Source organism: Physeter macrocephalus, chromosome 4 (genome assembly GCF_002837175.3).
Source record: "Physeter macrocephalus isolate SW-GA chromosome 4, ASM283717v5, whole genome shotgun sequence".
Taxonomy (NCBI): Eukaryota; Metazoa; Chordata; class Mammalia; order Artiodactyla; family Physeteridae; genus Physeter; species Physeter macrocephalus.
The window spans coordinates 77,786,337-77,807,771 of NC_041217.1; the positions used below are offsets into that span (position 1 = coordinate 77,786,337).

General features: G+C 36.5%; 1 protein-coding gene across 1 annotated transcript; it reads left to right on the plus strand.

Moving 5' to 3' along the window:
• The first annotated feature begins 1,756 nt into the window (after window positions 1-1,756).
• On the plus strand, window positions 1,757-21,198 carry SEC22B (SEC22 homolog B, vesicle trafficking protein). The gene is made up of 5 exons (XM_007123654.4): window positions 1,757-1,989; window positions 10,261-10,370; window positions 13,499-13,659; window positions 15,549-15,695; window positions 19,260-21,198. Exons 1-5 carry the CDS (start codon window positions 1,915-1,917, stop codon window positions 19,412-19,414), a joined length of 648 nt encoding a protein of 215 aa, XP_007123716.1. The 5' UTR covers window positions 1,757-1,914; the 3' UTR covers window positions 19,415-21,198.
• The last annotated feature ends 237 nt before the right edge of the window (window positions 21,199-21,435 follow it).

Below are 21,435 nucleotides of genomic sequence, written 5' to 3' on the forward strand. Positions count from 1 at the left end.
AATTTGATTTAGATATATGTGCTTTACTCTGTTTCTTTGATAAGTTGTAAGAATTTGCTGTTAGCTCTGATATTCAAATTTCTGTTTACCTTTTTTTTCCCCCCAGTACAACGTTTACAAGCTCCAAGATTCTTGAATTTGACCCAGTTCACCGTGTTGTTGTCAGGTTTCAGGCAAACAATGGGCCTTGGGAAGAGCCTAGATTCAGGAACTGGAAAGAGGCTGGGATTCTTGCTCCAAATTTGCTTCTCTGTGCATTCTTCTCTCTCTGCTCTCATCCACATAGCCATACCCTTAGTTAAAATACTTGTATTATTAATTTCTCATTACTGGAATTGTTGCAGCAGAGGTTGAGTGACCATAATTTGAGACAGTGGTAGAAGACATGTCCTTGTTGACTGGTCGGAAGGGAAGTTAGATCAGGTTACATCTGTGAGCTATTCTAAATGTAAGATATGATTTTACCAGCTTAGGCTCCCGTATACACAAGGATTGCTTTCTGTTTCACTTTCTCACTGTCTCTGTTAATAGCGCCATCAGTTTTTTTGTCTTGTCTGTATCCCAGTCCTTCATCTTTTGTGTGGAGACAATCATTAGGTCTTCCTCCCAAAATCCTCTCCAGAAATAATACTAGTTTTCTCCTAGTAGCTGTAGAGTTGTAGAAAAGGTAGCAAAAGCATGAGTTCTTTAACCTATGGTTAAATGTTAAGACAGAGTCATATCAGGATTAAGAGCATAGGTTTTGGAGTTCAGCCTCAGCTCAAATCCTGTTCCCATTACTACTATCTGTGTCACCTTAGAAAAATTACTCTCTGAGGCTTTTTCTCCAACTCAAAGTGGGGACCTAATATTAAATAACATTGCTGAGTTGTTTGATTAAATAACTAGTATCCATAAAGCACCTAGCAGTGTTTCTATTAATGCAAACACCAATTAGTGCTTAATAAGGTGTAGTTATTAGTAAAAATAATAAAATTCAACATTTATATAACTTCTTTTTTAGTTTACAAAATGTGTGCACCTACACTTTCTTGCTAAATAACCACAAATATCCTGAGAGGCAGATAATATTCTCATTTTAGAGATAGGGACACCAAAGCAAAAAGAGATGATAACACTTCCTCAAGTGGAATTGTCTAGAGGTTGCTCTGATAGGGAGTGAATGCAGTTACTGGAAGGTTTGCAAGGCTGTCCTGCTACCTATCACCATAGATCCCAGCTTTTGGAATGGTGACTGAGCTAGGTGATTTCTGAGGTCCTGTAACTTGGTCATTTATTCACACATGCAATTAATATTTTTTTTTACCAGAAACTGTTCAAGGACCTGGGGATACAGCATAAACAAGCAAAAAACCCGAAAACAACATGCACACTCACACACACAGACAAAAATCTCTGCCTAGAAATATACAAATACAGAAAATATTTTGTACAGGATATACAATATAAAAAATTAAATATGAAAATATCAGTATATAGCTTGTCAGTTTTTTCATATACCCTTCATCTAAGTACCTATTAACTCCCACCCTCCTTCCCAGCGCTCTCCCCAAGCTTAAAGTATCAGAAACTAGAAAATTCTATTTCAGTTTGTGTGCCATGCCCTCTCACGCGACAAGGCTTATTCGAAGCTGGAAATCCAGAAAAGTGGGCGGGGCCTTGGAAGTTCTGAAGGTGGAAGGAGAGACGGCGGAACTTGTGTGCGGTAGCTGTGATTCTCGGTGGGAAGCCAATTCTGAGGACCGGTAGTGGAGAGCTCTGGAGCTTGTTTCCGGCCACCTCAGCGGGAATCGGAGACGCGAGCAGCTGGGTCTTTGGGAACTGAGGAAGAGGTATAACTGTTGTCGCGGAGGAGCAAGTCAAGACGCACCTACGGCCGTCCGGGCCAGTGTTGAGTTTCCGTAGCCTGTGAAGATGGTGTTGCTCACGATGATCGCCCGAGTGGCGGACGGGCTCCCGTTGGCCGCCTCGATGCAGGAGGACGAACAGGTGAGCTGCTAGATCCCCGGGACCCCAAGTTCCTGTCAGAGCTCTGTGCTCTCAGCACGGGATTCCTCCTTAGGACGCGGGAGACCCTTGTGGCCTCCCAGGCGTTTCTGACCCCTCTGAAGTGCTTTTCCTTTTTTGGCAGTGGAGAAGACTACCTGTTAGAATAAATCTTCCCTGAAGGCGGAGGTAGATTTTTGTGTTACCTGTTTCTTTTTAGAAAAACTCTCTGGAGAAGGGATAGGTTTGGCTGATTGTGATCATCCAGTGTTCTGTAATTCTTTAGGGACTTTGTTAAAATTCAAGATTTCTATTTTTTTTTTTTTTTTTTTTTTTTGCTGTTAATAAGGCTGACTGACTGACAGGTGCTGGGAAAAATCAGGTCCTAAGTTAAGTCCTCTTTCCGTAGCACCTGATCCTTGACCTAGTTTACTGACATCTAGTGAAAGCAGATGAGGTATTATTGCCACATGTATGCACCTGTTTGAAGTTCAGTACAGTACCTTCTTTCAAAGTTATGCCCAATTCCCACCTCCAATAAGCCTTACTAAATTTCTGTTGTTGGAATTATAACCCTTGTGTTATATTCCTGTAATGCTTTGTACCTTTATTTTACAATTTTTGCCTTTGTCTTTCAAAGTTTCCTAGCAGGCAAATGAGAAATCTTAGTCATCTATGTGTTTCCCATAGCTTTTACAATAGCAGCCTTGTGCTAGTAGGTGCTCAAAAATGTATTGCCTTGATTGAAAAAACAAAACAAAACCTCTAGATAGCTTGAGAGGAAGAGGCTTTGTGCCTTAAAATCACAAGGCAAATTTCTGGTGTGAGACAAGTTCCTGGAGCAAGGTCACGAAGTTCCTGAAGAAAGGAGGCTGAGAATGAAATTTATATAATTTATTTAAAGTGTTCAACTTTATTTTACTTTCTCATACAACCCAAGTAATGTAATTTTAAAAAAAAACCTCAAGGTCTAAAAAAAGATGAATATTTTGCACATTTTTTTGAACTTTTCATTCATATATTCATGATAAAGAAAAACTCATTAAACACATCAGATGTGCCAAGCATGGTGTTAATGCAGGGGTTTGGGGAACATAGTCCCTACTTTCATGGAGCTTACAGTTTAGTGGAGAAACCAGATAACTAACAATTATAATGTAGTGTAACTGCTATGGAATAGGAAGAAGTTTCTGTGGTTGAACATGGAAAAGGTATCTAAATTGATTTTTGGACCTCAGGAAAGTGTTCCCAGAAGAAATGACATCTAAGCCAACAATAGTGTCTCCTAATTAGGAAAGCTTCTATTTGGTTATATGCCTTTTTAGGTTTGATTTGGAAATATGTTTACTTTCACTTCTAGGAGAGTAATGATACAGATTGTGAAGTTGCTAAGTTGCTTAGCAGGTCATGCTAAGTGAAATATTTTCTATTTATTCCACCAGACAAAGTCTAAGTTGAGATAAAATTTGAAAAATATAGCATACCCTGAATTTTCAATTGTGAAATATTTTTCTCTTGTCCAATGTTAAACATTTTCCAGGACTGTGCAGAAGGAGTGAACTTGTTAAAATGAATGCAGGAACATGATTTGAAACAAGGGAGATGGTGTGGGGGAAATTTTCCTTGAAGGATATGTAGTTTGATTAAGAAATAGTTTTCCCAAGGGGACAGACATCTGGTCAGTTTTCCAACTATTGCTTTGAATTCCAATGTGGGCAAAGAATATAAATTGGATTTGAAAGTCCATATATCAGTAGGCTCTTATTCTCTGCCTTCATACTTTATTGAAAAAATTAGTTGATTTATTACTGTGTGTTTCTTAATTCCAAATTAGGTATCAGTTTACCAAGATGGATTGCTTTGTTTAATTGACAAAGAAAGATATTTTACACAAAAGTATTTTTGTGATTGTAATTCCATAGTGATTTCCTTTAGGAATTTTGACTTTGAATGATAACATCTTTCCAAAACTTTTAATATCTGCAAAAATATGAATCTTTGACTTATTTTTACTATTATAATAGTATACAGAACATTTATAGAGTGCCTACTACATACCAACCATTGTGTTAAGCCTGTTAAATGCATGATTTCATTCAATCTTCATACCAACTATTAGGATAGGTACTATTATTATCCCCATTTATAGATAAGGAATCTGTGAGGCTAAGAGAGCATAGGTCTCTTGCTTAAAGTCGCACAGCTAATAAGTAGCACAACAGAATTTTTCACCAGGGTTCCTCCCTGCCTCCTTTTTTTCCCTTCCTTCCTTCCCTGTTAACCTGCAACCACTATGTTAGTTCCAGGTACATAACATAGTGATTTGATAGTTCTGTCATCAGGGTTTTTTAACTTTGGCACTGTTGACATTTTGGAATGGATAATTCTTTGTTGTGGGAAAACAGTCCTGTGCATTGTGGGATGTCTAGCAGCATCCTTGGCCTCTACACCTTATATGTCAATAGCACTACCACCACCCTCCGTCTAGTTGTGACAACCAAAAACATTTCCTGACATTGCTGTATGTCACCTGCAGGGAGGAGGGGCAAAATCACCCCTGGTTGAGAACCACTGTTTTGGTTTAAAAAAATTTTTTTTAATTAAGATACAGTTGATTCACAATATTATATAAGTTTCAGATGTACAACATAGTGATTCACAATTTTTAAAGGTTATACTCCTTTATAGTTATACATGTTTATAATTACTATAAAATATTGGCTATATTCCCTGTGCTGTACAGTATATCCTTGTAGCTTATTTATTTTATACATAGTAGTTTGTACCTCTTAATCCCCTACCCCTATCATGCCCCTCTTCCCTTCCCTCTCCCCACTGGTTACCACTAGTTTGTTTTTTTTAATCAATATCTGTTTGATTCTACACTACAGGCTTAGTACCTAACTGCTTCACTTGTTCTAAGACATTTTAATAATGTATTTACTTCATGGGTGTATGGAAATAACTTTTTAAGAAATGGATATCTTGATCAAATAGTTTTATAGTTAAGTACCCTAATTGTCCGGGCCAAATAATTCAATGTATTCTTTCAATTATTTACACTGATAACAGATACCATATCTTAGGTGGTTACTAGATGCTAGTCCTTGTACAAACTGTCTTCTTACTGGAGATGAACAATTATTCAAATAATACAATAGAGCATTAAAAAAAAGATACAGAGTATCTTATGCACTGTTTCCTCTGTGCTATAACTAGAAATGTAGGCCTAAGACAGGTAGACAGATGAACTTTTCTTTTCCAACCTAGACTCTCTGATATTCTATCTATTTCTTCCTTTCTGATGTATTTCTCCTTTTTAGATGTTTGCAATTTCTTTATCTACCTTTCTGTTCTACCTCAAAATGAACCATGTTCTCTTCAGGTGTTAGATATAACTGAGTACAGGGCAGGGAACTCCCAAGAAGCAGATAGTCTTTTGTACAGTTAAACTGGCGCACTCGCCCAATCGTTGAGGGTTGATTAATCACCTTACTGTTATTGCTGTTAGAAGAAAATGGTTGGTTCTTGGTGCCCCTGGCCTTTGATCAGTAGAGTTCAACAGGAATTTACAAATGATAAGAGCTTAGCTAAACATTCTTATAAAGGCAAAAGATGGCATTTGATACAACTACTTGTTCAGCAGTCATAGGTGACAGCAATAAAAAGGATTGTGGTTGTGTGGCAATTTACTACCCTGTACCTCCTGCATTTTGTATACAAAACCACATCCTAAATATACTGATGATCTCGAATTAGTTTCAGAATTTGTGTAGACATTCACATCTACTTCGTTATTGGATTGCTAACAGCTGTCTTCCATTATACTGAGTATAAGTTTCATCAAGTCTGTTCTAGATGAAGTAGAAAACAGAATTAGGACATCTAATCTAACTATTTTTAGATAGACTGGCTGACTGTGAGCCCTTTGTGACTGTAATCTTAAAAGTGAACCTAGGGTTTATCTGTAAAGCCATGATTATATTGTTATGTGAGATCTAGATCAGAGCTGCCATATGGTTTCTTGAGCATTTCCTATGAATTAGATTTAATATTAAATAGTAAGGTATCACCTAGAAGGTGGATCTACCATTACTGAAGCAATTTTAATTATACAGGTGATATAGCATGCTTAGGAGCAGGGGCTTCAGAGCTAGACTGCCTGGGTTCAAATCCTAGCCCCTCCCCTTATTGGCCCCAAGTCCTAATATTGTGGGTGCAAATATGCAGTAAATAGGAATGGATGAATGAATAATTTTCCCATTATAAAATTAATTTCTGATTATTGTAAAAAATTCAGTAAATATGTACAAACAAAAGAACTGAAAAGTTAATGGTGATTTTTTTTTTTACCATTAAAAGTAGTGGTAAAATTAAGTAATCCCTACTTAAATTATGTCTACTTGATGTCTAACCTTAATCTTTGTGTGTGTGTTTAAAATCAAATATGGGTAATACTGTAATACTGTTCCACCTAATTTTTTTCACTTAGTGTATAATGAATATCTTCTCATATCATTGAATATTACACAACATCATTTTAATGGCTCTGTAGTATTCCATTATATAAATATATACCATATGTTATTTTTTTAACATCTTAATTGGAGTATAATTGCTTTACAATATTGTGTTAGAAGATGTGGAATTGTTGGATAAAACATTATGCAAAATTTTTTAATTTCTAATACATATTGTCAAAATAACTACCAGAAAGATTGTGCCAGCATTGTGTTCCCAGGAATGGTAATGCCAACTGAACCAGCAGTGTAAAATGTTGGTTGGTGTGCTGTAATTCTTATGTAGATATGTCCCCAGTGTAATACATTGGCAGTCACTGCTTTGTTCATTGTATATTCCTGAAATTGTAGCATGCTTTTGGCCATAGTTTCTTGTAGTTCATACAGTTGTTAGTCTCTTTCTCTCAGGTTGCAGTAATATTTACAGTGCCTCTTATAAAGTCAAAGGATTTGTGCTAATCTTCATTTCACTGAGTTTTTTGCCATTTCTTTTTCTTTTTAATTGAAGTGTAGTTGGTTTACTATATTAGTTTCACGCTTAGAATATAGTGATTCAATATTTTTATAGATGATACTTCATTTTAAAGTTGTTATAAAATATTGGCTATATTCCCTGTGCCGCACAATATATCCATGTAGCTTTTTTATTTTATACATAGTAGTTTGTACCTCTTAATCCCCCCTACTAATGTCTTGCCCCTCTTCCCTCCCCTCTCCTTACTGGTAGCCACTAGTTTGTTCTCTATATCTGCGAGTCTGTTTCTGATTTGTTATATTAATTCATTTGTTTTATTTTTTAGATTCCACCTATAAGTGATAACGTACAGTATTTGTCTTTCTCTGACTTATTTCACTAAGCATAATACCCTCTAGGTTCATCCATGTTGTTGCAAATGGTAGAATTTCATTCTTTTTATTTGCCATGTATTTATTTAACTAGTTTCTTTAAAGTGCTCACCTGCCTTTAGCTGTCAAAAAACTTATAATTAACACTTATGGTCGTGGTTATTTCATGAATACCTCTGAGACACTGATTTAATTGATTTGGGGGTGGAGATTGGGCAGGAGTAGTTTTTTTAAGATTTCTAGGTGATTCTAGTGTGAAGCCAAGGTTGAAAATCATTGGTCTATGTTGGTATTATTTCTTGGCACTTTAGTAGCGTCTCCAACTTTGTTTGCATCCCTTTAATCTACTGTTGTGGGGTCAGATATCTTCGGAATGCCACATAACAACATTGGTGAAGCCAACAGATTGACAAGTACTACTCAAATTTAGGAACATAAGATATTGTGCACTAGTTCAAAGCATGTGACAGTATTCACTCTCCCCAACTGGCTGGCCAGTCATGAGAAAAACAATATATAGATTAGCAATACTGTTTAATATGAAAATGTTAATATACATTATAATGTTAATTATTACAAAGTATTGTTAACATATAACAATATACATATACATGTTAATGTAGGAGTATTTCTCAAGTGAACAGCCTTATAACAAATCGTTGCCATAAAAACAGTGTTAAACTACAAATTGATACTTCTAGTGGTCTCTGCCTAACTCCCCTGGTTCACCTCATGCTTATTTACTTCCTTATTTATATGGAAATTTCCAGTTCACCATTTTATTTTTTTAATTTTATTTTGAGTTATAATTGACATATAGCATTATATTAGTTACAGATGTACAACATAATGATTCAATATTTGTAGACACTGTGAAATGATCACAATAAGTCTAGTTACCCTCCATCATGAAAAAATAGTTATGAAAATTTTTATTCTTTTTTCTTCTTGTGATGAGGACATTTAAGTTTTACTGTCTTAACAACTTTCAAATAATGCAATACAGTATTATTAACTATAGTCACCATGCTGTACATTATATCCTCAAGACTTATTTTATAACTGGAAGTTTGTGCTTTTTGATTCCCTTCACCCATTTCACCCACTCCCCCACCCACCTCCCCTCTTGCAGTCACCAGTCCATTCTCTCTCTATGAGCTTGTTTTTTGAGCAGGATTGCAGTCTTTTTCAATGGCTGAATAGTATTTCATTGTGTATATATACCACATCTTCTTTATCCATTTGTCTGTTGATGAACACTTAGATTATTTCCATATCTTGGCTGTTGTAAATAATGCTGCAGTGAGCATAGGATGCATATATCTTTTTAAATTAGTGTTTCATTTTCTTCAGATAAATACCCAGAAGTGGAATTGCTGGATCATGTAATAGTTCTATTTTTAACTTTTTGAGGAACCTCCATACTGTTTTCCATTGTGGCTGCACCCATTTACATTCCTACCAACAGTTCACAAGGGTTCCCTTTTCTCCACATCCTCACAACACTTGTTATTTCTTGTCTTTTTGAAAATAGCCATTCTAACAGGAGTGAGGTGATATCTTATTGTCGTTTTGATTTGCACTTCCAGTTCACTATTTTAAATATAGCTTAGAATCCTATACTTGTACATTTGTTTATCTGCCAGTTACATGATTTTATCATTGCTTCCTTGACTGATTTTACTCTCAGCTCAGTGGTTCACTATCTGGAATTTTAAGTTTCACTTTGTACTTTCTCATAGTTATACCGTAGGTCCAATCCCTGGGAGAGCCCTATGTAAACACTTTTCTATTTAAACATTTAGTTATTAAACATCTACCAAGGAGAGACAGTGTTATATCTTTCAATTCAAACTAAATAATCCAAAATAAAATAATTCCTTCCCATCACATGGCAAAAGTTATTTGTCTGTTTCCCCCAGTATGTGGATGAATAAATAATGTATATTTGCTTCGCATTCTTCATGCACTTCTTTTCCATTTTGGATCTAGTAGGTTATTGAGGTATGATTTTCTCCTTTTGAAATGACATTGCTGTTTCCCTCAGTAGACTTCTTCCTCTCTTTAAAAAATATTGTAGGGCTTCCCTGGTGGCGCAGTGGTTGCGCGTCCGCCTGCCGATATCTAGTAGGTTATTGAGGTATGATTTTCTCCTTTTGAAATGACATTGCTGTTTCCCTCAGTAGACTTCTTCCTCTCTTTAAAAAATATTGTAAAATCATTTAGAAATTGTTTAGGAAAATATTGCCTATAACTCTATCATCCAAATGTTATTATTTTCATTGTTGTATGAACATATCCCTTGCTACCCAGACTTTTGCTATCCAAACTCAGGAACCAAACAGATTTATTTAGTAAAGGATATTTGACTTTCCAATATTTGTCCTTGCTCTTATTCATTTTTACCTAATTGCAGTTATAGTGTTCATAATAATTTGCAGTCATGGGTGCACACAGTTTTGCTTAAATGCTCAATACTGTAACACTTTATGGAAGATTTTGCTTGATATTTCAGCACAAAAATGAGATGATTCATTCAGTCTGTTGTTCCCAGGACTTTCCCCTGAGTATGGAACATGTTGTACAGTTCTGTGCCAGTAACTGTGCAAGTGAAATGGGTTAGGAGGAGGGCACTGACCTAATAGTGGAAAGAACACTGGATTGAAAGAGTGCCTGAAGGAGTACACTTTTGCTTTTTAGCAAATAACTATTGTGACTTTGTTGAAAAACTCAGGATTTGTTCCTCCTTTCTTCTCTAAAATAGGCCACTTTTACTTTGTTAAAATAAATCTTACTAACCTGTAAATGAAGGACAGTATTCACGTAGTGTCCTCAAAATATGGTGCTTCTCACAAATTGGTACTGCTTTTTTGGTGGAAAATTCTTAAATGAAGGTGTCTTCTTTCAGTCTGGCCGGGACCTTCAACAGTACCAGAGTCAGGCTAAGCAACTCTTTCGAAAGTTGAATGAACAGTCCCCTACCAGATGCACCTTGGAAGCTGGTGCCATGACTTTTCAGTGAGTATAGTCCTGATTTCTTTGTGATTATTTAAATATGAAATACAGTAAATGCAAGTAACACCTGATAAGAATGGTAACTTTTTTAAAAGTAAAGATAACTTTAGGGCTTCCCTGGTGGCGCAGTGGTTGAGAGTCTGCCTGCCGATGCAGGGGACATGGGTTCGTGCCCCGGTCCGGGAAGATCCTACATGCTGCGGAGCGGCTACGCCCGTGAGCCATGGCCGCTGAGCCTGCGCGTCCGGAGCCTGTGCTCCGCAACGGGAGAGGCCACAACAGTGAGAGGCCTGCATACCGCAAAAAAAAAAAAAAGTAAAGTTAACTTTAAAAATATAGTTGCTCCATGGAGGCAACTTTCCTGGCTCTAATTCTGCAAAACTGAAATCTTGGTTTCTTTATTCAATTTCCATACAATAATTCAACCTGTTATCCTGTGTCTAGTAAATGCTATACATATCATGCAGTAATAGGTAACTTTTGCTTTGGGAGCTTCTTGGAGCCAGACACATGTAGGTTAGTACCCTTGCTCAAACGTTTACTGACAATGTAACCTTGAGCAACTCACATGTACTTCTCTGGGCCTCAGTTTCCTCTATAAAATAGGGAATCATAGTTTTGTGAGGATTATGAGAGAATCCATGTATATCACTTAACATCTTGTCTGGCACATAGAGAATAGTCAATAAGTGTTATTATTTAGAGCAAAGAAAATTATAAAAGATAATTTAAGAGCATCTAATCAGTGGTTATAGACAATGCATACAGCTGAGAGAGGGATCAAAGGGACTTTATTAGATTTCAAATTTTCTACAGATAATTGGTATTAAATGTTTAATACATGTCAAGTTTGAAGGTGATGAAACAGGAACTATTAAACAAGAAGAGAGAGGGCAAGAAGATCAGGTGAAAATTAAAAAGAATAAGCTAAATAATCCTTACTATGTTAGGAACACAGATACTAAGATAATATAGACCTGGGAAGAACCTGCTCTGTTTAACTCAAACAAACAAACCCTCTACTCATCAAGAACAAGCAAACAAGTATAAAGAATCAAAACCAGGGCTTCCCTGGTGGCGCAGTGGTTGAGAGTCCGCCTGCCGATGCAGGGGACACGGGTTCGTGCCCCGGTCCGGGAAGATCCCATATGCGGCAGAGCGGCTGGGCCCGTGAGCCATGGCCGCTGAGCCTGCGCGTCTGGAGCCTGTGCTCCGCAATGGGAGAGGCCACAACAGTGAGAGGCCCGCATATCGCAAAAAAAAAAAAAAAAAGAATCAAAACAAAACCCTGGCCTATTGGTTAAGAAAGTAGTGAATATTAAGTTTTGTAAGGTATTTCAACATCAAAAAATATTAGAGACACTTAATTATATAGTATTTTTATCTCTACCACAGGTTAAGAACAAAAAAGATCTAGGAAAGATCTCATGGAATTGAAAAGAGATTTTCTTCTGCTTGGTTCTTTATAATCTCATCTCTTCCTTTATTTCCATCCAAGAGCTATTTATTAAAGATTTATTCTTTGCCAGACAGTGTATTAAGTCTTGCCTGTAATGTTTTAGCTTATCCTCTTATTAGCAGAGAGAGAGACACATACACAAACAACTATACTGTAATACCTTAGGACAAGAAGTGCTGTAGGGCAGAGAGAAGGAAGCAATAAATTCCCATTTATAGAGAGTAAGTTTCAGGAATGGGGAAAGAGGGAGGGAGAATAGAGAGAAATTTCACAGGAAAAATTATAGAAGAATTGAGCATATGAAAATGAACAAGGTTTCTCCAGGTACATAAAAGAATATTATAGTTAGAAAAAAACAATATAAGCAGAAGTCCATGAGCACGTGAAAGAACCTAGCTTATTGGAGAACAACATGTTGTTTGGTGTGTTAGGATATATGATGGAAAGCAGCCTACACTTGTTTTGGAGGGCTCCGAATACTATACCAAGGTGTATGATTTTATTTTATAGGTATTAGGGAACTCTAGAGTTTTTAAGCAATATCATATTTACTTTTTAGGAATAAAGCTAGTGGTTTAGACGATGGTCTAGACTGAAGGCAAGGAGACTGGTTAATTTAGGCGCCCAAGCAAGAAACAGGACAGCAGTATTACTGTTATTGTTATTATTGTTGTTATTATTATTATTACTTTAAAGGGCATGAGAGATCATATAATATAATAGACTATAAACTATGCTCTGTGGAGTCATAGGATGCCTTAGGAGCCGCATAGAAAGGACAGGCGTGGGGGTATGTGTAATGATTTGGGCCCTTAAACTCCTACTTAAGCTAAAGAACTTCTGATTTTATTTGCTGTACATATTAGTCTTCTGGATATAATTTTTGCTGAAATAAAGAGTACTATGGCTAAAAAGTTTGAATACCACTGAGTAACCTAACCTCTTTCCAAAACTATCTCAGACATGTAGTCATATAGCCTCTTCCAGACTGCCAGGGAGCTCACTCTCACTTGAGGAGTCAGTTCTGTTATTGAACAATTTGCAGTCAATACAGAGTTCTCCTGTCCTGGAAATTTGGCAATATTATCAGTCCTGAGATTATTTTCTATACCCAATAAATATTGGGACATTAACTTCCAACTTTTAAGTATCCACAAAAATTTCTAGTTCCACTATTTTTCTTACAGCTGGAAGAAATTTAAATGTGTATATACTTGTTTACCACACATAATCAAAGGGTAGATGGAATCACAACTCCAAGTTTTCAAGAAAAAGTCTTAGGTATTGAGATATTTTAGTTGAAGAATTATGTAATGAATAAATATGTCTAAATACTCCTTTTGGAATATACTTCTAATGGAAGATGTTTGCTTTCTGATTCCGGTGATTTGTGGTTTGAAATTGACTTTCTGATTTAGTTAGCCTCAAAGGGCTTGGGCTAGAATATTTTCAAAAGTTTGTATAGGGAATTCCCTGGCGGTCCAGTGGTTAAGACTCCACACTTTCACTGCCAAGGGCCCAGGTTCAATCCCTGGATGAGGAATTAAGATCCCACATGCTGTGTGGCATGGCCAAAAAAAAAGGTTTGTATGGCACTGAGAGTCTATTTCAGATTGTTGGAGGTATTGTTAACCTACAAACAACTTTTTCTTGCTTTTCTTTGTCTCTGCAGCTACATTATTGAACAGGGGGTGTGTTATTTGGTTTTGTGTGAAGCTGCCTTCCCTAAAAAGTTGGCTTTTGCCTACCTAGAAGATTTACATTCAGAGTTTGATGAACAGCATGGGAAGAAGGTGCCAACTGTGTCTAGACCCTATTCCTTTATTGAGTTCGGTAAGTTTTTGCACCTCACCTGTCTATCAAGGGAGTAGTCGATATGCAGAAGCTATTGATATAATTTTGACACTTTTTTTTTTTATGCTTACCTACTGAAGTTTTGGATTCTCCCTCCTAGTCCATGTCTTTTGTCCTTTTTGAATGAATGAGGCTTCCTTCTCATAAGTAATTTTCTCTGGTCTTTTGATTTTTTCCTCATAGAACTTGTTGCCTTTTGCTCTTTTTTGTTATTTAGTTTGATTCTTCATTAGGGTAAAAAACTGTGTCTAAAGATCTAGATTGACATGTAATAACTGAGTTCTTTTTTCCCCCAACCCAACCTCCTCACCTCCCCCGCCACACACACACTCACATACTCACAGTGAGGCTCTTTTATGGAAATCAGAATTTGGAAATCAGAAGGAATGGTGAACGAGATCCTCTAATTTAAGTGCTAGAGAATATATGGTATTGGAGCATAACATTTACTACATGCAGAAGTAGTGAGCATGGGTGTCCATATTTGTGTAAGAATTATAGAAAGACTCATTACTGGTCAGATCTGGTAAAGTATCTGATGGCAATCGATCAAAGGAAATGGCCTTTAAGTAGAGGAAGTGAGAACAAGTATGATTAGACTACATCACTGACATTTTTAGTTAAAAAAGAAATTGGTTTTACTGTCTCTGAATTTCTGAAGTGTTTCGAGTTTGCTAGATAAATGGGTCCTCTTGCTTTTTAGAAATAAAGAAATCTAGCAAAGCATTCCAGTGTTTCAAAACTATAAGCTCTCCAAGTGCTAATTTTTATGTCTGGTTTTGCAAATTTTATTTTTGTAGACAATAGCGGTTCAGTAAACCCAATAAAAAAATAAGACTGCTTTATCAAGGTCACACAGGAAATAGTTGGTATGCTCAAATTAGCTTAAAGGATTTATATACAGAGATATGAATGGGTTATAGATGAACTGTAAGGTACAGTAACCTGAGACCAGTAGCATGGTAATTGTTATCATCCCTAAGCCTGAATGGATAAGAAAAAGCAGTTTCTGGAACTAGGAAGGAGAAAATTTATGGAAAAGGCCCATTTGAGAGGAGCAGTAACTTTTGGTGGAGGTATACTGCCAGCCCAAGATGACTTCTCAGGGAGGAGCTAGGGGAATAAATACTTTGACATCACTATCCACTCCCCTTCTTCTGTACTCTTGGGGCTCCCCCATTGGCTGAACCTAACCGGAAGCTAGAGGGCAAGGAACCCATTGATGTAATCCATGCAGGTCAGCTTCCTGCAGGCAGAAAGCAGGCCCATGGGCTTCCCTGGTGGCACAGTGGTTGAGAATCCGCCTGCCGATGCAGGGAACACCAGCAGGCCCATGGGCTTCCCTGGTGGCACAGTGGTTGAGAATCCGCCTGCCGATGCAGGGAACACCGGTTCGTGCCCCGGGCCGGGAAGATCCCACATGCCACGGAGCGGCTGGGCCCGTGAGCCATGGCCGCTGAGCCTGTGCGTCCGGAGCCTGTGCTCTGCAATGGGAGAGGCCATGACAGTGAGAGGCCCGTGTACCACACACACAAAAAAAGCAGGCCCAGAAGGGAGGAGAGGAGATCTAGAGGCAAATGAAGGGTATCCAGCACACACATCTTAAGATTTTTTCTAAAAGTTGAAAATATAATCTTTAATAATCATTCTTTTCATAGTTTTACGTTATATAGACATTGGCAAAAATGAATGAGCATGCAGTTTTGTAGTAGTATTTTGGGAAACTCCTGTCCCATTTATACTCATTCAAGAGCTTGGTTAATCACGAAGAGTTGCAGATCCAGGACTAAACTCAGAATTTACTCTTTCCTACTTCTGTGATGGACATGAAAGAAGTTGTTAACAGTCAGTTTTCTTCATCATTCTAGATACCTACATTCAGAAAACCAAGAAGCTTTACATTGATAGTCGTGCTCGGAGAAACCTAGGCTCCATCAACACTGAATTGCAAGATGTGCAGAGGATCATGGTGGCCAATATTGAAGAAGTGCTACAACGGGGAGAAGCACTCTCAGGTCTCTAAAAGCAGTATGAGTCTTATGAATAAGTGGCTCTTATTCCATAGGCAAGGATAGCTTATTTGGGAGTACCTTTTATGCTGTCAGATTCTATCTAGTACTGTTAAGAATTCACCTTTCAAAAATAGATTACATTGCAAGCTTCCAATATATATGTTTCTTCCTAGTGTGGTTAGTTTCTATTGAGTTGGAACAATGTAGTCTCATTCCATATCAGAAGTAATTACTGTTTCCAAGATATTTACAAAATTATATCAATATTTACAGAAACACATAAGTTAAGGGAAATGAAAAGAAGAATGAGAGGAAATTGTCAAAGATTTATTGCAATAGTTTCCTGAGTAGCCACTTTGGGAGACTACTGCTGCCAGATCAAATGTTATAAAATGCCATTTTCATCAAGGCATTCCTCTGCTGAAAAACTTTTAAAACCTGTGACTACAAGATAAGGTCTAGTCTCATCTCAACTTACTTTTCATTCGTTCAGTCATTATTAATTGAGTACTTGTAATGTGCAAGGCTCTGTGTTCTCTATAATGGAAGATAAGGAGATTCTCCCTAGTTCACAAATATTCTGCCTCAGCCAGGTCAGTGTCCTTATCATCCTGGACCTTCTTTAGGATCTAGATAAGAACTGCCTCTTCAAAGAAGCCTTACCTGATCCTTATATCCCACAATGCATTAATCTCTTTTGTCCTTCAAATTCTTAAAGCACTTATATATGTAATGTTTTTTAGCACATAATGTGTTATGTGTATGTACTAATTTACCTAAAAATATCTGTTTACCTAATGCTTAAATGTTACCTAAATGTTTAATATGAGCATATACTTTTAAAAAGTAGTATTTATGTGTTTCATATCTATTTCATATACTTCTTTTATTCTTTCACAGTAATCATCACAAGTAGTTGCCTTAATGTGTATTTTTTTAATTCAGCCTTATTACATATTCATGAATAATGGGTTTTCCTTTATTATGAATTGCAGATTTTAACCTTTATGTTTGTAGTCAGCAGTTGTCCCAGCATATAGCTTCAAACTCTTTAAACATCAAATTTTGGGTGAGTGAGTCTGTGTAAATTTTCATCATTACAGACTCACAGGTTCTACTTGGGATAAAGTAAACCAGCACAGGAATTGTTCTTAAATCCAAAATTTATATACTGGTCAACTTATCAAAAGTGTAACGGATTTTCTTCTAGTGCTTTGCTGATTGCTACAAAGCTGATATGCTGATTAAAAAAGAAGTACATTTCTACCCTTAAATAACTTCATGTGATTGGGAAGATAAGAAAGATTGTCACAGAGTAATTTATAGATAGTATAAGGGAACAAACATCAATTGAACACTTACATTGTGCTAGGCAATATGGTAGGGGGACTTTACATATATCTTATTTATTCTTTAGAGTAATCCCATGTGAAGTGGGTGGTATCAAACTGGTTTCACAGATAAAGAAGCAAAGACTCAGAAAAGTAGCTTACTGTAAAAGTTACACTGCTAGTACCTGGCAGAATTTGTTGGCTTATGGAGTCTTTGTCCATCTTCAGTGAATGACAGTTTTAAATAATTATATATAGATCTACAGACAATAAGAGCTATAAAAATGTAGAAGGAAGTAGATAAATGAACAGGAAAGATTTCTTAAGTTTTGATAGATCAGGAAGGAGTGAAGAGTGGTATTTTAAAAGGAAGAAAAAGCATATGCTAAACAGAGCATATATGAAGACAGTGGAAAGATTAGCCCACCTCAAAAAATGTTTTCTTCCTCTTTAAGCTTCTGTATAATAAGAATCCATCTTTTATGCCTTTTTCTCTTTCTAAGTTTTAAAGTTTTAGAGCTAATCAACTTTGCATTTATGACCCAAGAATAGTTCCTGTGGGTTCTTTTAGCAAGATCAAATTATGCCTTTTTTACTGCCTAAATATACCTGTTCCTTTTAAGCCATAGGTTTTATTTTTTATTCAAAGGTGTCACCCTATTAGACTGTAAATTCCACAAATATAGGGATCATGTATGTTTTGATCATAATTGTATCCTCTAGCACTTTTCATGGTGCCCATAACATGAATATTTGCTAAATGACTTCTCCAAGCAATAGCTTTGTCTTTATGATACTATGTGTTTCCAAATGTTCCAGTGTAAAGGAATTCTCTTAACTATTAATTATTTCATATGACCTAATATTTATTTCTTTGCCCAGTTATTCTCAGCAGATTTAGATTCATGTAGCAAATATTTATTTATTGAGTTTTCCTGTATTTTTCACTGACTGTATGCCAGATCATGTTCTAGGCACTGGGAATATAGTAATAAACACAGTAGTAGTAAAAAACCTCTGTCCAATGGATTGTACATTCCAGTAGACTGGCTGGAAAGAGTCCTTGCAGCATTGTCATGGCTATTTCTCATCCCTTAACTGTTTGTTTGCACTAGGTGCTTTTCTTACAGGACAAGTTCTAATTTGGAAATGGCTGGCATGCCTGTGTTATTAAGTAATGCCACATTTCTCAATCAAAACCAGTCTCTATTAAGCAACTCCAAATATTCCAAAAGCATTCTCCAAGGAAGAACAAATAAATTCAGATTGCAATATAGTTTTTCAAAATTTTAAAGAAGTAAAAAGTTTTATTAGAATTTATTTATGCCAAACTGAGAGTTTGTTTTTATTAAAAATATGCCATATATTTTAAGCCCAGTCTAGCTTGTGTATATCTGACTATTTCTCTAACTGCTCAGTTAACAATTAAAAGAAGATACTGACATTACAAATGTCCTTATAGGAAAAAAGAAAAACTTTGCCTAAGATTCTAAAAAGCTTAAGTTAGTAGATATTGGTGATTTTCTAGCACCCGTGATTGTATTTTCATTAAAATACAGCTTTCCTATATCTGTTAAAATATAATTTCTGATAGCTTTATCTTCATAATAATAGATTACTATGTGGAAAGCCTTAGAAATTTGGTAGCAGTCACCACTGAGATATAGCTTAATACTCAGTGTCTGGTTCTTTGAATTTTTCTGGTTACCTGCAACTTTTATCTTACCTGGATTATCATTTGTCAAAATATGAGCGAATATGATTTAGACCATTAAGAGATTATGAAGATAGTTATGGTCAGCTAACATTTGTCAAGTGTTTACTGTATGTAGGCATTGTGCTCACTTTACAGGCATCCTATGATATGTTTATTGTTACTATATAATCCCTATTTTTATAGACAAAAGAAGCTGGGTCTTAGAGAGGCTGAGTTGACCAATGCCACATGACCGGTACAGCTGAGATTTGAACCAGGGTCTGAGGCCAGAGCCTGCATACAGCCTCAAGAATTTGAACATAAATTGATCTGTTAATTTTAAAATGCATTGTAGATTTTACATGGCTTCAGGATCATGAGTTAATCAGTATATGCAACCTTACCCTTAAAATAAAAGTGATAGTTTAAGCTTCATGGTTTGAAATAGTGCCACTCATTTTGGTTATTTTTATGTCTTAATACATTTGATAAAATACTTTAAGGGACTAATTGATGTTATCCTTTTTTCCTTTTTGACAGCATTGGATTCGAAGGCTAACAATTTGTCCAGTCTGTCCAAGAAATACCGCCAGGATGCGAAGTACTTGAACATGCGTTCCACTTATGCCAAACTTGCAGCAGTAGCTGTATTTTTCATCATGTTAATAGTGTATGTGAGATTCTGGTGGCTGTGAAGTAGTGAATCCAGTCACTGGCAAGGGAGAACCTAGAACCCAGCAGGTGTATGTTTTCAGGAAGCTGAGCTCACAGAGATGCATATTAGAATCCAAGTGGAACTTCTGCCTCTAAAGACCTTGCAAGGAAAGACGTGTCCTGAAAATGAAAGATTACACCTCATTTAATGAAGCTTAGCCCTATGTAGAAAGTGTCTTTTGGGGGCAGAGGCTTTCTCTGGGTGCTAAGCCATATATGTTAGGGAACAGTAGATTGTTTTATTTGTTTTTTTCCCTCCCAGTGTTTTACATTTTTAAAACAGCACTGACTGGGCATTCTCATCTCTAATGGAGCCGTCAGTGAGATTTGGCTTAACCAACCTGTGCTAGCAACAGTCTGAAATCCCTTCAGAGAAGGAAGCCCTTTGGAAAGTTTTTGGACTCTGTTTAATCAACATTCCGTTTGTTGGTGACACTTGTGATTTTTCAGCAATCTGAGTTGTTGATGGCCTTTTAAATGAGACTCCAGTATGTGAAGGTTAATTGCTGTGCTGCAAGAGATCCTGTCTATTGGCCCCTGTAGGAAGTTAACCTTTGTTGTTTTCCATTTATGATGTTTTGCTTATTGCACAATTGCTTTAGGGTTAAATGAATTATATTGATGCCTTGAAATTATAGCACTCCGTGATTAAGAAGCTAAAATGTTTTCTGTCATTTACTCCTTAAAAGACTTAAATGTTTTGTTTGGGACATTCTTAATTTTATTTTTCCGCATCTGGTTTATATTAATCTAAGGGTGAATGTAGCATACTGATAGCCAGAGGCCCCTGACTTAGTGACAAAGAGAGGCCGGCTCATGACTACAGCTTTGTCCTGCCCCTTTCTCACTTTTTCTCCACTACGATTTTCCCCACTCTTCCTCCTGCCACAATTTGCTAACATTTTTTAAATTCCTCTATGTCCAATAGTTTCATGTCCCTCTCAGGATATCCTCAAATTTCAAAATGGAAAATATTCCGTTGTAGTTAATTAAATTGAAATTTTTCAGAGCAGCTACTCAAACTACTAAACACATTTATCTGAAAATCTGAGAGTACCTTGTATCTGCTTCAGTTATGTAATTCTCTGAGAATGTTCTAGAAATAGGTAACTCATTTACAGTAGCTTCTATTAACAAATAAAAGTACCTATGATTTTTCTCTTTTTTGCTCAGGGATAATGGGGATTTCCTTTTACCTTCTGAGGTAGAATTTTTTAAATGGGGAGAATAGGCCTTTTAAATATTGTCACCAGGGTCTGCAATATAACCTATAATTCCTACACATAGTGCAAACATTTCTTTAAATTGTACAGGAAAATGAGCCTGCTTCTTAAAATCTTTGGAAAGAACTTTAACCAGTAAGCAATTTTATAACTCAGGATCATCAAACCTACTGTTCTGATTCCTGATAGAGAAAAAAAATTCTATTTCTTTAAAACAAGGCAAGGAGAAATGCTTATTTTATTCCTGATAATTTACAGAACTAGAATAAAATTTTTTTCTTTCCATTTTGGACTTATGTCTGCCAATTGGAGTTTTGTGCATGAAATAAGAAGTTACTTTTTATAGAGAATAAGTGCTTTGAAGTCCCTAAAAGGCTTATCCTAAGTAATGATATTGGTAATAAAAGCCTTTGAAAGGCTGAAAACCTAAGTAGCAGTACCATAGCATTTGGTACTTCTGTAGGAGTGGAGAGTGGCAGCTCGTTGAGAGTTGTATGCTGCAACCAAGTAGTCAGCAATGAAATAAATACTTCTAGAATGTTCCCTTTAGTGTGAAGTTTTGTTATCTAGTTAATTTACGTGCACATCTTCTTCTATAGATACACTTCTACCTAAACTCATTGGGTTAATTAAAAAATGAGTTGGGGTGGGGGATGATAAAGAGATAAGAAAGTAGTTTAAGATTATGATGGTAGGGCTTCCCTGGTGGTACAGTGGTTGAGAGTCCGCCTGCCGATGCAGGGGACACGGGTTCGTGCCCCGGTCTGGGAAGATCCCAC